The sequence below is a fragment of the Mauremys reevesii genome, linkage group 8, assembly GCF_016161935.1.
Source record: "Mauremys reevesii isolate NIE-2019 linkage group 8, ASM1616193v1, whole genome shotgun sequence".
In the NCBI taxonomy this organism is placed as follows: Eukaryota; Metazoa; Chordata; order Testudines; family Geoemydidae; genus Mauremys; species Mauremys reevesii.
The window spans coordinates 85,413,141-85,428,223 of NC_052630.1; the positions used below are offsets into that span (position 1 = coordinate 85,413,141).

General features: G+C 41.8%; 1 protein-coding gene across 4 annotated transcripts in view; it reads right to left on the reverse strand.

The window, feature by feature from the left end:
• Nucleotides 1–1,071: 1,071 nt before the first annotated feature.
• The window catches only part of ST6GALNAC5 (ST6 N-acetylgalactosaminide alpha-2,6-sialyltransferase 5), a 107,308-nt gene continuing 93,296 nt past the window's right edge, over nt 1,072–15,083 (reverse strand). For all 4 annotated transcript variants that reach the window (XM_039486322.1, XM_039486325.1, XM_039486324.1 and 1 more), the window contains 2 exons: nt 13,671–13,778; nt 1,072–4,191 (listed from right to left, as the gene is read on the reverse strand). In XM_039486322.1, the coding sequence (XP_039342256.1) occupies nt 3,960–4,191; nt 13,671–13,778 (340 nt within the window). In that variant the 3' untranslated portion in view covers nt 1,072–3,959. The remainder of the gene's footprint in view (nt 4,192–13,670; nt 13,779–15,083) is intronic.

The window sequence follows — 15,083 nt, forward strand, 5'->3', positions numbered from 1 at the left end:
CCACACCCCCGGTGAAAGTGAGTGAGGGTGGGGGCGAGCAAGTGATGGAGGAAGGGGGGGATGGAGACAGTGGAGGTGGGGGCCTCAGAGAAGGGTCAGGGCAGGGGCGGGGCCTTGGGGCAGGGTGTTCAGTTTTGTGCCATTAGCAACTTGACAACCCTACCTACGAGTGGCCTGCATCCAGTCCCCCCGCCCTCCCAGCTGCATGGTCAGTGCATGCCTATGGGAGCAGGCCCCACTGACAAGATCGATGGTATCCTGCTGGGGGCGGGCACCCAGCCTAAACTGCATGTTAGCTGTGGGGGGTGGCCTGTTTACTGAGGTGGCTTTGTGAATGTTGACTGGCGGACTCATAGGCACCTAGAGGACTTAGGGTTAGATAGCAGCAGAGTGGCACTTTTGAAAAAAGTCAGTGGCACCTAACTGGAGATGTTAGGTATCTAATGAGGCAGCAAGGCATGTAAACATCTTAGAGGTGTCATTGGCCATTTCATGGGTAACAGCAGCCACAAGATTATAGAATAGTTACTGGTAACAATATTAAACCTCCTGCTTCAGGGCTAAATCCAAGCTCTAACTTTGAGATTATCCCACAACTGCCTCCTGCAGGGTTCTCGTTCCCCTCCCCTATTGCACCCCAAAGTATTAGTACTGGCCATTATTGGTGATTGAGCTGGTCCGTGCCTCTAATCCAGGCTGACAATTCCTAGTTAATATAGAAAAGGGACCAGTACACAGTTTAACAACAATTTCTTAGGGATTTTTACATGTCACATGCAAGCCTGACAGCCACACAGTGATAGAAGACCTCAGGCTACATTGGCACTGCAGCGCTTTCATTGCAGCACAGCTGCGGCTGGCCTGGGTCCGCTGACTTGAGCTCACGCTGTGGGGCTAAAAATAACAGTTTAACTGATCAGCCTTGGGCTGGAGCCTGGGCGCTGAAACCCAGCGAGGGTGGAGGGGCTCACAGCCTGGGCGCCAACCCAAGCCTGAGCGTCTCTACTGCTATTTTTAGTCCCACAGCCTGAGTCGCAGCCAATGGCCCGGGCTCTGAGCCTGTGTGCTGCCAGTTTCTTTTTTGCAGTGTAGACGTTCCCTAACAGCGCTATATTTTACCATGTCCAAAATCCTTTTAGCGTTAAACCAATAATAAAGTAACTAAAAGACAGGTCACTGTGGCAGCCTAGGAGCCATTGTAATCTATAACAAAATCTTTTACAGTGACAGTTAACATGCGCTGTAAATCAATTTGACTAAAGTTCACCAATTTTAGCACTATGTGCTGGATATGCCACCAGTAGCCAGGGTGAAATGGCACTTCACATAGGCATTAGTTTAAAATCCTTTCTTTTCTTTCTAAGGTGCCATGACATAACATGGGAGGAATAAAACACAGTCACTAAGGATATGTCTTCATGGCAGCTGGGACCATGCTACCTCCGCTCAAGCTACTGTGCTGAAAATAGCGGTGTGGACATTATGACACAGGCTAGTCACCTGCTTAGGGATCCGGGGTCTGTGTGAGTATCAAGAGGGCTTGTACTCAGGTGGTTATCCCATGGCACTGTTTGTGCCACAACAGCCTCGGTGCTCATTGTTAGCGGGGTACCTCAACTTGAGCTAGTGTGTGGCTGTCTACCAGGGTTGGGAAGCTCATGCTAAATCCACAGTTCTCAAATTGGGAGTCAGAACCCCAAAGTGGGTCACGACCCCGTTTTAATGGGGTTATGAGGGCTGGCTTAGCCTTGCTGGGGCCCAGGGCCAAAGCTGAAGTCTGAGCCCCATCACCCCGAGCCGCATGGCCTAGGACAGAAGCTGAAGCCTGAGAGCTTCAGCCCTGGGTGGCAGGGCTCAGGTTACAGCCCCTTGCCTTGGCTTTGACCCCACTCCCACCTCAGGTGATGGGGCTCGGGCTTTGGCCCCCACATCCGGGGCAGCAGGGCTCAAGCTTATGGGGTTGTGTAGTAATTTTTGTTGTCAGAAGAGGGTCATGGTGCAATGAAGTTTGAGAACTCCTTCCCTAAATGGTGGCCATTAAACATCAGCTGGAAATTGGCCAGCGCATGGGGTTAAATAATTGGCCAAGTAGTGTAACTTGTACTAGTTTTGCATTCAGGGGGTTGCAGATGGAAGGGGTACATAGCAGGGGGGAAAATACCAACTGAGACCAAGTAGAAGGACTGCTCTATCCTACTTGCTGCATCCCTTCCACCTCTTTGCAGTTACAGTTTAGATTCTCACAGAATCTTAAATTGGTGCAAATTATGCTATATGACCCATTACACCCATTTTCTAACCAAACGCCACCACTGGTTATGTCCTGGCTGAGTACAATGCAGATACTTCCACAGGAGGTGCAGCTACTCTCATCAGGTGTGAATTTGGGCAAATTGTGTACCACTGCCGCGGTGTATTGCACCTCACTTTTGAGCTTCCTGACTTTTGACATTTTAAGATCAACCATTAACAATAGCTTTGGTTTCACTCTTTGTACAATGAAGTAGCTTTATAGCCTGAATTATAGCATTCATGTAATAAATAAATTACTCCCTGCAATTACTTTGAAGAAGTGATTGAGTTTTAGTAGTTGCAAGGTGAAAGGACAAAACACTGGAAATGAAATCCATCTTTATGCACAAGCCATTATAATTGAATAAGACCCACTGTGAATTTCCATATAATCGAACTATTAGTGTCCACCCCTGTAATTCACAGGAACTAGCCACATGTGCATCATGAAGAACCTGCCATGTTCTGCTACTTTTTGTCCTTAAGGGGACAGTCCCAGAACCACTGAACTCAATCCACTCAGGCTCCTAACCTCTCTGTGATCCAGGATCTATGAGAAGAAAGTTACTGGGGGAATGGATGGGAGAGAGTTTGGAATGGCAACGTTGTATCTCATGTGACTGATGCCATACAATTTCTATTCTGCTGGTTGGTGTAGACTTAGGAACATCACATAAGTACCTATCGTAGGAGAAGGCATCAGTTCATATACTCTTAATCCATTGTAGGCTGTCTGCAGATTGCAGCTGGAAATGGGAGGATTACAGAGTTAGTGGGAAGTATAAAAGGCCAAACAGAATAATGGAGTTACTGAGAGTCCTCTGACCTCCTGAAGTGGCCCCTCTCATTTCTCAGTTTTAATTATATGCACAGTGCCACAGACGGTGGCAATATCCCAGGATGCAATCTAGTAAACCTTGCCCTGCCCTCTACCCCATCTCCATTAAGAAAGAGCAGCCTGACATCATAGCTGCAAGTGCACATTTACATCAAAAGGAATTTTCTTTGCCATTTTCATATTAATGTGAAATGTCAGACGGTAGCATCTCACACACGATCTTCACATGGGAATTTTCTTGCCATTAAAGACGCTACCTTGGAGTGGAGCCCAGCCATTTAAAAAGAAACACAACATTTCCAGATCAAATATTAATTACATGCTCAATAGAATCATATTTTTCAAAGGGAAAACTTATAAACAAGAAGCTAGGCCTTTCTATACGACCAGCAATACATTTTGGATTTGAAGGCTTATGAAAGATAATCACATAATTGTGAATTAGAAAAATACTGGCCTAGCCTGCATAAAAACCCCCATTAAATAAGTATTTTAAGTTTTCACTATGAAAATTCAGTGGCAACGTGCTTTAAAAAACTATAATGAATTAAACATCCCACTAATGATAGTCAAGTTGCTTTTTACAGATCACATACTTATACAGGAGGTGAGCTGGCTGGACAACGTTAATTATTGGATTATAATACAGTTGGATACAAAATGTCCTTTTATGTATTCCTTCGCAAGAACTTCCTGAATACTGTAGCGGTTTCCACCCACAAAGCCTGTTAACCTTGCTTTTTTAGATTGCCTTGCTCTTCTGCGAGGTTCAATACCCTGAAGCCTGATACAGTAGGTGATTGTGATTGCAGTCTTGTGCATTCATTCCTCAGAACACGGGTTTAATCTCCAGGTGATTTATCGTAAGTGATTCTGGTTTCCAGTCTGGTTGAAAAAAGTGAATATTGAATGTCCGTGCCCAGTTCTCAAACACTCGTTTCTCTGTGATAAAACGATGATGGCTGCCCTTTCGTCCCCGCTCGTGTGAAATGTACATTGTACATTCATCAGGTCCCAAAGGTTCATAATAATGATAAGGTACTGAAGAATGATTAGGATCCCTGTGGAAAAAAGAAAATAGATGGAAGCCCAAGATGTTCTTTGTACTGATTGAAAAAAGATGATATCTTAAATAAGCTTGTGGGTGCAAATCATTTTTTGTCCCAGTTAAACTGAATTTCCTGCCGCTGGTATTTTTCTAGCATAGTTAAGCTGTATCTGAATGAAGCAAAGGTGGTTTTCTTTTCCCTTCCTGTTAAAAGAGTGACTCCCCTGGCTCAAAAACAAGGGAGGGTATGCGCACTGCAGTGCCACAGTGCTGCACTGAAATTTGAAGCATGGTGCTTAAAAGAGATTTATATTCAGTTTGTAACCTGAGAGGAGAGGTGCACACTGTATTGAACTGGGGGAAAGGATCCCAGTCACTTCATTCTCTCACACCTGCTTGTGTGAATATTCTCCCAGCATGGTGCCAGGGATATAACCACACAATTTCATTAGCACTTCCCACGCATATCAGGTTGATGATGCAACCCCCTCTTGCTGATTTTTTAATCAAATGGAACCAATGCACAAATGAGTTCCTTCTATTATAGTATCAACTTTCATATACGTAGGGGGCAAAAATTAAAGCCATTCACACAGGGCAGCTTTTAGACCTTGTAACCCCATGCACATCAACCTGCAGGGATGCCACAGAGCACAACATTGTAAGTAGAGAGAGATTTATGTGAGACATGGATCATTTTAACAATTTTCAACTCACTGATGGTCCCTGCTACAGAAAAGGTGTTTGGTTTTAATTCTCACACCACACTTTGGTTGCCCTGTTTGATTTTCTATATCAGCCAGTATGTTGTTTTGAAAAATACACATATTACCCTTCCAAATGCCTTTAATACGGGCAAGGCTAATTTGATCTCACAAGAAAACATCCAAGCCAGTGTTATTACTGGAGTTTCAATGGAGCATATATGGCCAATGCAAAACAAACTCTAGTGTAGGGCTGTTTTCTGGCTGATGCAGAGCCCCCATAATTCCTCTGTGCCTCACTCCTTCCTGCCCCCAGGCTTGGCCAGAATGCACGACTCTGACTATTGTGCACTGGCATAATGGTCCACACAAGGTTGTTCCAAGTTGTTGCAACTCGGAGGAGCTCTGAAGTTGCTCTAAGCTGTGCGCTGAGCTGGCCCCGATATGGCACATGAAGAGACCAATGCAGAATCAGCGCTGGTAGCTGTAATACCAAGCTTATTACTTTCCGTTTTAAAAAAGAACTATTTAATGTTTGTTCTCAATTTCAATCAAATATACAAAAAAAAATCTAAAGTATTTTGGTATTGCCCATTATTTCTATTGTATAGCATCTGTCACCTGCACAATTCTCTGGCTAATTTTCCTTATTTCACCATTCTCCATATTGTATGTGTAGCAGTAATGAAAAAAATTGCTGCTGCTTTCATTTATCCCTTAGATTAACATTTTAATTCAATCAGTCTAGCTTTCTAATAACACAATACAATACTGAGATCAATCCTCCAGCACCACACTAACAATAAAATTACATTTCTAAAAATAAGATTGATTCTGTTCTTATTGTACGTAGCCTCACTGGAATATGTATGAGAACAAAAAAACAAAAAACAACCACCAACCATTAGTACTTCATCTACAGACCCCGATTTTTTTTTATTTTAAAAATCTGTGTTTATATATGTATTTAATATAGATGGTTTCATCTATCACCAAAGTAGATTTCTAGATCTCTATTTCAAATGAATGTCACACTAAGTTTATTATAAAAGTTCCAATGTATTAAAAAGAAAAATAAATCTCCTAGCTGAGTGGTTTATACTGTTGTCATAAATCTAACAGGGTATATTTTAAATGTGGTATTCAAAAAGAAAATCAGAACTACTATGTACATAGGCATGTGCATATAATTTAGATTATTGCTCCTTTACATGTAATCCCCCTCTCTCTTACCTCCCCTCCCAACACACACTTTCTCTACTGTAAATCTCCCCACACACAATTTCTCTACTGTTTAAATCACTGGAAATATTCTGGTGTAAAATCAGTGTGTGTGAGAGATCAGAATCAGGTTCATGTTATCCATCTAGCTAATACTTTTACTGTGATAACAAATTAACTGCTTAGGGTCCATGCCTGATAAAACTTCCAGGCTTACTGGCTCTGGCACTTCCTAGGCTTTTAAACAGCATCTTGGAGGCTGCATCATATTAAAAAGGGTGGGTATCCAGCATCTCGTATTAGACAGGAATTCCTTCTTCTCATCATATGGAAAGATAAAAGCCTATTAGAAAGATACTCCCTATTTAAAGAGGTTAGTTCAAAGCTACAGTTCTAGAAACAAATGTAGACTTCAGGGTCTGGAGTTGGGACCTGGATGGTCCCGAGAATTTGGAACAGAAGAGCAAATGAAGCAAATAATGTATTTGTATTATGTCTCTTCCCTCTCTCTCCTTGTGCCTGTACCTTGAGTTTAACGCCCATGGATCTTATTCTTTGCTTTGTTTGACGGCTTCCATAGCAGGCCAAACTTTCCTATGTAGGAAGGTCTATATCTTGTGCTGGATGGGGCCCACAGTTACCTCATAACAATGTGTTATTTTAGACCCAGATCCTGTGAATAACTCCACACTGGCTTCAGTGGGACTCTGTACGGGTACAGAGGTCTACTCATGAGCAGTCACTTCCAGGATCGGGTTCCAGAAATTCCAGGTTATTCCATTTAATACAATAGTGACTACTAGAAATGGGTCTGAACCAAAACCAGTTATAGGAACGTACCAAACTCAGGGGAAGGGAGCATCCAGATTTGTATCATAACAACTTTGGCCCAGATCTTCAAAGGGATCCCCAACGAGAGTTAGGTGTCTAAATACATTTGAGCACCTGGGCCTTTGTGTTTAGTCACTTCTTCTCTCATATAAGCCAAACCTAAATCCCAGTTCCAAAGACCCCTGAACTTCAGGAGAGCTGGGTTTGGAGCTGAACTCGGTCACCCAACTTAACTGTACCATGTTCTCTCCTAACTGCAATTAACGTGTGTCACCAGCAAATGAAATGCATGAGTAATCTCTATCAGGAAATTGCTAGTCATCTCATTTATTAATATTAAAACAGATGCTATTTTACCACTGCCTGATACTGGACATTAATCAGTATTTTGTCAGTTAGCATGCATATTAATATCACAGCTGGGAGGGAGCTGTTGGATGGCAGTTTGTAAAATATACTATACTTTCCCACTCATAGCATGCCAGCGCTGACACACAATAAGCACTTGTATCTGGCGTCAATCATTTACTTTTTGCCACTTCAGTGCACATGTTTCCACAGATGGTATCCACCCACACTGGTACCTGAAAATACAGCAAACACTGTTTGCATTGAAAGGAATGAAGCAGAAAAACAAGGCCATCCCATCTCCCGCTCCAGTCAATCTCTTCCTTTACAAATTAAAAGTGGCTGTAAATCAGCCTTGCAGAATTATACTTGCTCACTTGGGGTGAGTACTATATATATGTTGAAGGGTGAATAAAATGTCATTATTCTCTATCATCGTCAATCACCATGTTGAAGTATGGACAAGCAGATTTTGTGCTTCGGCTGTTAAGTTTTCTGGACAATTTTGCCTCCTATCTCCAGTGCCCTGCCCCCTTTGGAATCTAATTTCTAGTCCATTAAAATTGTTCCAAAGACCTTTATACATTTTGCTCCGGATTACATGGGACGGAAGTGTGCAGCCCTTACTGAGGCAGTGATCTCACTGAGGGAAATGAGTAAGGACTGAAGGAGATAGCCCACCATGAATAGTGGTCAGACAACTGGGAATAAAATGCCTAACGCCAGACAACATAACTAGGAACAACAGCTATTTGATTTAAAGCAGTTGGGGGTGGGACAGAGTAAGAAGCCAGAGTCAGAGGTGGTGGCCAAAGGAATAAATTACAGAACTTTAAACACCAATTTGCCTAAATTCTCACAAATGAGAAATGACTTGCTAGCCAAACAAGAGAATTCTTGATAGGAAAATATCATTTTTTTACCTGACTAAATCACCTCTATGTATATGCCTCTGGTGTCAAAAGAGTTAGTCATGTTGGGCAATTAAAACCGTGGTCAGAATAAGCTCTAGTGTGGAAGATCTCCACAGATCCATGCTGGGGCTCTCCTCAGGCAGAGCTCCTCCCCAAATGCGGAAAGCAGCAATATGTATGGTGCCAGCCTCCCTCACCCGGCAGCTGTTAAGTGCAGAAAAGGTTTGGTAGGGTTGCAAGTGGAGCAGGAGCCTGGCAGCTCTCTATGGCACCATTCCGAGATTGTCTCAGATTTCCTATCAGGAGTTAATGCTGCCAGAAATAACAACAACTGCTTTTATCAACCCTCTTGTGTCCTTCCAGCAGATGCTACTGGGCAGCCAGATGTTTGGGTATATCTGTCTGCACTGCAGACTACGACCAGGCTAAGACTCAGGTTTGAGCCCAAGCCCCTCTGTGTCCACACACAAATCAGTCTGACTTGCATCAGCAAGCACTCAGGAGCCAAGGCCTAGGACCCTGCTAGGAGGGTTCTCAGAGTCTGAATCCCACTGTGACTTGGGATAAACCCTGTCATTTTGCAGACTGGACGCAGGTCAAATCACCACCTGAGGTGTAAGGTCTGTGTAGTGCAGAAGAGATGCATTAGCACAGCTGTGAAACCCGGATCCAGCAACTGTAAGAACAGGTTTACAATGCAGTGCGGATGCTCAAGCATGGGCTAGGAAACACTAGTCCACTTGTGAGTCCACAAGTTTGGGTCCCACAGACCCGGGCTTAGCGTGCAGTGTAGACATACCCAAGGGGACCCAGCAAATGGCAGTGCAACTCCTGGAAAATCACAGTAGGTGATCTTCCTCAATTTTCTTTTGGGGCAACTTTGCTATGGGGACTTAAGCAGGTTATCATCTTACTACCAGAATGCTCAATAACTTCAGCACATCCCTATCCAAGTAGCACTTCGTAAGTCAGATACTTACACAGAGTGGCATAAGAGCAACATCAGGGCACCTTAGGGGGTATGTCTACACTGCAATTAAAATCCCACAGCTGGCCCCTGTCAGCTGACTCAGGCTCGTGGCAGTCGGGTTAAGGGGATGTTTAACTGTGATGTAGACTTTCGGGCTTGGGCTGGTGCCTAGGCTCTTGGACTGCACAAGAGTGGAGGATCTCAGAGCTCGGGCTCCAGCCCAAGCATCTACATCACAGTTAAACATCCCCTTATCATGAGCCCCTTTGTCCAAGTCAGCTGACATGAGCTAGCTGCAGGTGTTTAATTGCAGTGTAGACAATTCCTTTGCTGTTGATAAAATCCAGTAATATTATGACCAAGGTGAACTATTCTATCTTACATATGGATCTATTGCATAACACCAGAAAATCACAATACTCAGATCAACCATTCCACTTTCAATTGCAACTACCAACACACGTAAATATTAAATTTAGTAAATGTACAAAATTATTTATACACCTAAGGGTTGTTCGTGTTGACAATGAAAATCTTCTCATTCTGTAGGAAAAATTCCTTCAAACAGAATTTGTTTCCCCCTGTCCTGGTAGAAAGAAGTTTGGTTAATGATCTAAAGCTAATAATTTTAACAGAACCAACTGTGTAATATTTATGATTCCTCTGAAATGTCCTTCACATTACAGATGTGATATTAATTTAGTTCCATGACAGTGATCACCCAGACTCATTACTCTGCTAATTAATACTTAAAAAAATGGGTAAGAGGAATAGTAAATTTGGTTTTATTTTAATTCTGAATATAAATATGAATATTAGACATTAATTTTTAATATATTTGTATTTGCTATTCAACTAAATAATCAGCAATACATTTGGAGGATTTTAATCTGGAAAATAATGAAAACATATTTTAATGCAAATTTTTACTGTGTTGGACCTAAAACACATTGTTCCTAATGTACCGCAGGAAACACAACTCCGAAGTCCAGCCTTTTGTGCACATTTCTAGTAGTAGACAATAGTTAATGGCACTATACTGTATTTTGTAACCATATATTTGAAAAAAGTATCATGCTTTATTTGCTACAATATTTTATAATTTAATGAGCAGACCAAGGACAAACTAGACAGTTCAGGTTGTATTTATGGGAGCACTGGGTTCTTCTCAAGGGCCTTTGTAGATGACCTTCCCCAGAGTTAGTCTCTACAGCACAGATGTAGGCTGTGCCCTTTAATAAGGATAGATTAAATTCTACTGCTTATTACACTGATTTTTCCCATCTTTATGAGCAGGTAAATGAACCGTTGTACTATAATTTGTTCACTGAACTATAAATATTAGCCATGTATATAAAAGAGGCTAAAACTATATGTATACCCTAAATTAAAAAAAATTAAAAAGAGGAAGAAGACCAAAAAATGGCACTGTGGCTAAACAGAGTAAAAGAGGCGGTTAGAGACAAAAAGACATTTTAAAAATTGGAAGTCAAATCCTACTGAGGAAAATAGAAAAGAGCATAAACGCAGGCAAGTCAAGTGTAAAAGTATAATTTGGCAGCCAAAAAAAGGATTTGAAGAGCAATTAGCAAAAGAGACAAAAACTAAACAGCGAACGTTTTTAAAGCACATCAGAAGCAGGAAGCCTGCCAAACTATCAGTGGGGCCACTGAGTGATCGAGGTGCTAAAGGAGCAGTCAAGGACAATAAGGCCATTGCAGAGAAGCGAAATGAATTCTTTGTATTGCTCTTCACTGTAGAGTATGTGAGCAAGAGTCCCACACCTGAATCATTGTTTTTAGGTGACAAAACTGAGGAACTATCCCAGCTTAAGGTGTCAATAGAGGAGTTTTTGGAACAAACTGATACATTAAACAGTTATAAGTCACCAAGACCGGATGGTATTCACCCCAAGAGTTCCAAAGGAACTCAGATACACCATTGCAGAACTACTATCTTTGGCATGTAATCTGTCACTTAAATCAGCCTCTGTACCAGATAACTAGCTAATGTAACACCAATTTTGTAAAAAAAACAAAAAACAAAACAAAACTATAGTAAAGAACAGAATTAACAGACACAGATGAACATGATAAATTGGGGAAGAGTCAACATGGCTTTTGTAAAGGGAAATCATGCCTCACCAATCTATTAGAATTCTTTGAGGGGGTCAACACACATGCAGACAAGGAGAACAGGAGTACTTGTGGCACTTTAGAGACTAACAAATTTATTTGAGCATAAGCTTTCATGGGCTACAGCCCATCATCGGATGCACAGAATGGAACATACAGTAAGGAGATATATATACACATACAGAGAACATGAAAAGGTGGGAGTTGCCCTGATGGTGTGGTGGGCTCATTCACCTGCACATCTACCAATGTGATATATGCCATCATGTGCCAGCAATGCCCCTCTGCCATGTGCATTGGCCAAACCGGACAGTCTCTACGCAAAAGAATAAATGGACACAAATCTGACATCAGGAATCATAACATTCAAAAACCAGTAGGAGAACACTTCAACCTCTCTGGTCACTCAGTAACAGGTTAAAGGTTGCCAGGGGATGTTGTGAAGTCCAAAAGTATAACTGGGTTCAAAGAAGAATTAGATAAATTCATGGACGATAGGTCTATCAATGGCTATTAGCCATGATGGTCAGGGACATAACCCCATACTCTTGGTGTGCCTATTACCTCTGACTGTCAGAAGTTGGGACTGGATCATTTAATGATTGCCCTGTTCTGTTTATTCCCTTTGAAGCATCTGGCACCAGCCACTGCCAGAAGACCGGATACTGGATAGATGGGCCATTGGTCTGACCCAATATGGCCGTTCTTATATAAACAGTAGAGAATCATAGAATATCAAGGTTGGAAGGGACCTCAGGAGGTCATCTAGTCCAACCCCCTGCTCAAAGCAGGACCGATCCCCAACTAAATCAAATATAAATATTATAGTATCTTATAATTTAATATTTTGCCACTTTGTCACAGTACATTAATTCTTATGAACATTTTACACACCGTCACAGTGAAGACGTTAAGCTCTCTGGAGCAGTGATTGCCCTTTTAAAAAAAGGTACCTCAACAAAGCAGACAATCTTTCCCGCAAAGGGGTTGCCTTGCTTTATACTGAATTAAAGTGGTACACAGATTTATGACTTATAAATTCATAAGGATCGCTTCACTTACTGCCAGAATGCAACCACTTCTGGGATAGGACATGGCAGTCATTATAATGGTGCCAGGAACTTTACAGTTTTAGAGTAGGAAGTGAAGAAGGTCTTATCCAATTGAATTGGAGGAAAGCTCAAGTAGGTGGAGTGTAATGGAAGTTGTTTATGATATCCATAGTATCTGATCTCGTCTGATGCTTTCCTTGAAGAGCTCTTTGTGAAATTTAGGAGCTCTGGTAGGGACAACCCAAGTTACAGTCACTAATGTTCTATTAGAAATACATAAAGATTCTCACCATGTACAATTGGGTGTTGAAATTGCCTATGGTAAAGATCCTGTCAATAAGCTGCTACTTCTTCATGGTCAGCACAACTGCAGGGTCTTGAATGGTCATTTTTAATGCTCAAAAGAATTAAAACAAAAGAAACTCCACCTCCATGATACAATGAGCCAACCCATCTCTGTAATCTTGCTTTCCTTGCCACTGAAAGTTATTTTACTGATAAACCTGACTTCAGTGAAGTCAGTGAGTTTGCAGCAAAAAATTCAATGACATACCCACTAGTTCAAATGGGGAGTGAGCGATGAAAAGTTGTACTGAATCCCTGCCCCTTGTTGCATATGAGCACTGAATGTGGCCCAAGATAAACTGTAGTTGTGAAATGGCTCAATATCAATTTTTGTAGCAAGTTACCTCTCACTGAACTTATACCTGTTACCAAATTTTCTAACACTAGCCAGTTTCACTGGCAAAAATCTGAGTGCTGCCTCTTTCACCTGCAAACCACATTTGCATGCACAAGATAGCTAATAGCAAGATTAATCATCCATTTTACATGTGCAAATTCAGATTTTGTGGGGGCAATGTAGATGGCCAGTCTTCCAGATGTGTAGGGCTTACATGTCAGGGGAACCGGGATCTTAATTTTGGTTTCATAAATCGTTCAGTTTAGAAACTAGTCAATTTGTCAGAGCTTCCCTGCTTCTATAATGAAAAATCCCTTCAGAGGAGGATTGAAACTAATATTTTCCAGATTAATTTCATGCCAATTATTGCATTAGTTTTAGCTGATAAATATTCAAAGGCTAAAAGACACCAACAAGATGGATTAATTCTCCCACTGCACGAACAAAAACATTTAATATTTTATATACCAGAATTAAATGCTGTTTGTTGTTTCTTGAACCAGATCCTAGGACATGTTAATTAATTGCTTCAAGAGGACTGTAGACATATTTCTTGGAAACAAAATGAAAGATTTCAATATTTATCTCCAATGTTCAACCTGGCTAGCAAATAATGCTTCCGAAATACATCTTACCTGCAGAAATCTGGTGGCACCATGCCATAAACATTTATCCTGTCACAGAGTTCTAATGCGATAGTCATTGTGAACCATCCTGTGCTAAGCCAAGTGTTGGATATCTTCCTAAAAGTAAAAACATAATTAAGTTTCCAGGGTGACAAATCATTCTTGAAATATCTAAAGTAATTTCTGGGCAGTTTTCTCCATTCTTGTGAAAGGTTATGAAAACTGGGCAACCAACACCTCTTCTGCTGTCATTAATTTTGGGCACAGAAACATTAATATTTTTGTGACATTTACCTTAAGCAACTGTAGCCTCCAAACCTGTGTTTATATTCTGATACTAGTTAACTACCAGAAAAATACCCTGCATCGATAATTGCTTAATGGAAACCATCACCCAAATGCATGGTGACACAGGATGCCATTTAGAGCCTAATGCTGGTTCCATTGTGTATGTCTACACAGCCTGTGGCAGCAAGCCTCTCAGCTCGGGGCTTGCACTAGTGCTCTAAAAATAGCTGTGTAGACAGTGCTTTGAAGTTGTGGCTGTGGGACCCGAGCACGTCCCCACCCAAGCAACTTCAAAGCATTTTCTGCACAGCTATTTTTAGCACTAGCCCAGATCTGTTGATCCCAGAGGCTCACTGCCAAGAGCTGTGTAGACATGCACAGAATTTCAGTGGGACCAGGATTTGGCCCCAAGAGCTCAATTCAGCCAAAATGAGCTTTCGCAAGTGCTGGTCTGTGGACATGCCTCAACCACTCTGTGTTCCATGCCTGAGAATTCTACTTGTGATTCTTAGCAGGGAATCTCCTTTCTTGAGTGACTAAAGCCATTGCCATCCGTTAGCCATAACATGACACCTCTTGCACAAGATCAGAGACTCTGTCTCCACCTAGCTTGAGTGTCATTAATGGCATCTGGGATCTTTGAACAACAATGTGGGATTCCATTTGAGGAGTAACCCAGATATCCTAATGTGGCTGGCTCCGCCCTGGCTAACTGAACATCTGTAAACTGGGGACAGTCTTTAAAAGGGGCATGTCTGATTCCACTCTTGAGTGTTTATGTGACTTACAGATTCATTACTGAGTCTTCCAAGGAACCATTTATGCCATCTATTAGCCACAACCCCTTACTATTGATGAGGAGGCCAATGGCTCCTTAAATTAGTCTACTTGACTCACCTCAGGAATGGACCTGTCCACTATGAGAGAACAGTAAAGACAGCAGCCCTTCCTTCCATCCATATATGCTCCCATCATCATGGTATTTAGGGAGAGAATTTTCAAGCCATGAAAAGTCAATCTCTCTCCAGCTAAACTCCACAGCTATCAGGACCCACTTTCTAGCATTCTATGGCTTCTGGCATAGGGGGAGTGTTTTAAACAACACTTTGCCACCCCTGATGTGTAGGAGGTTGG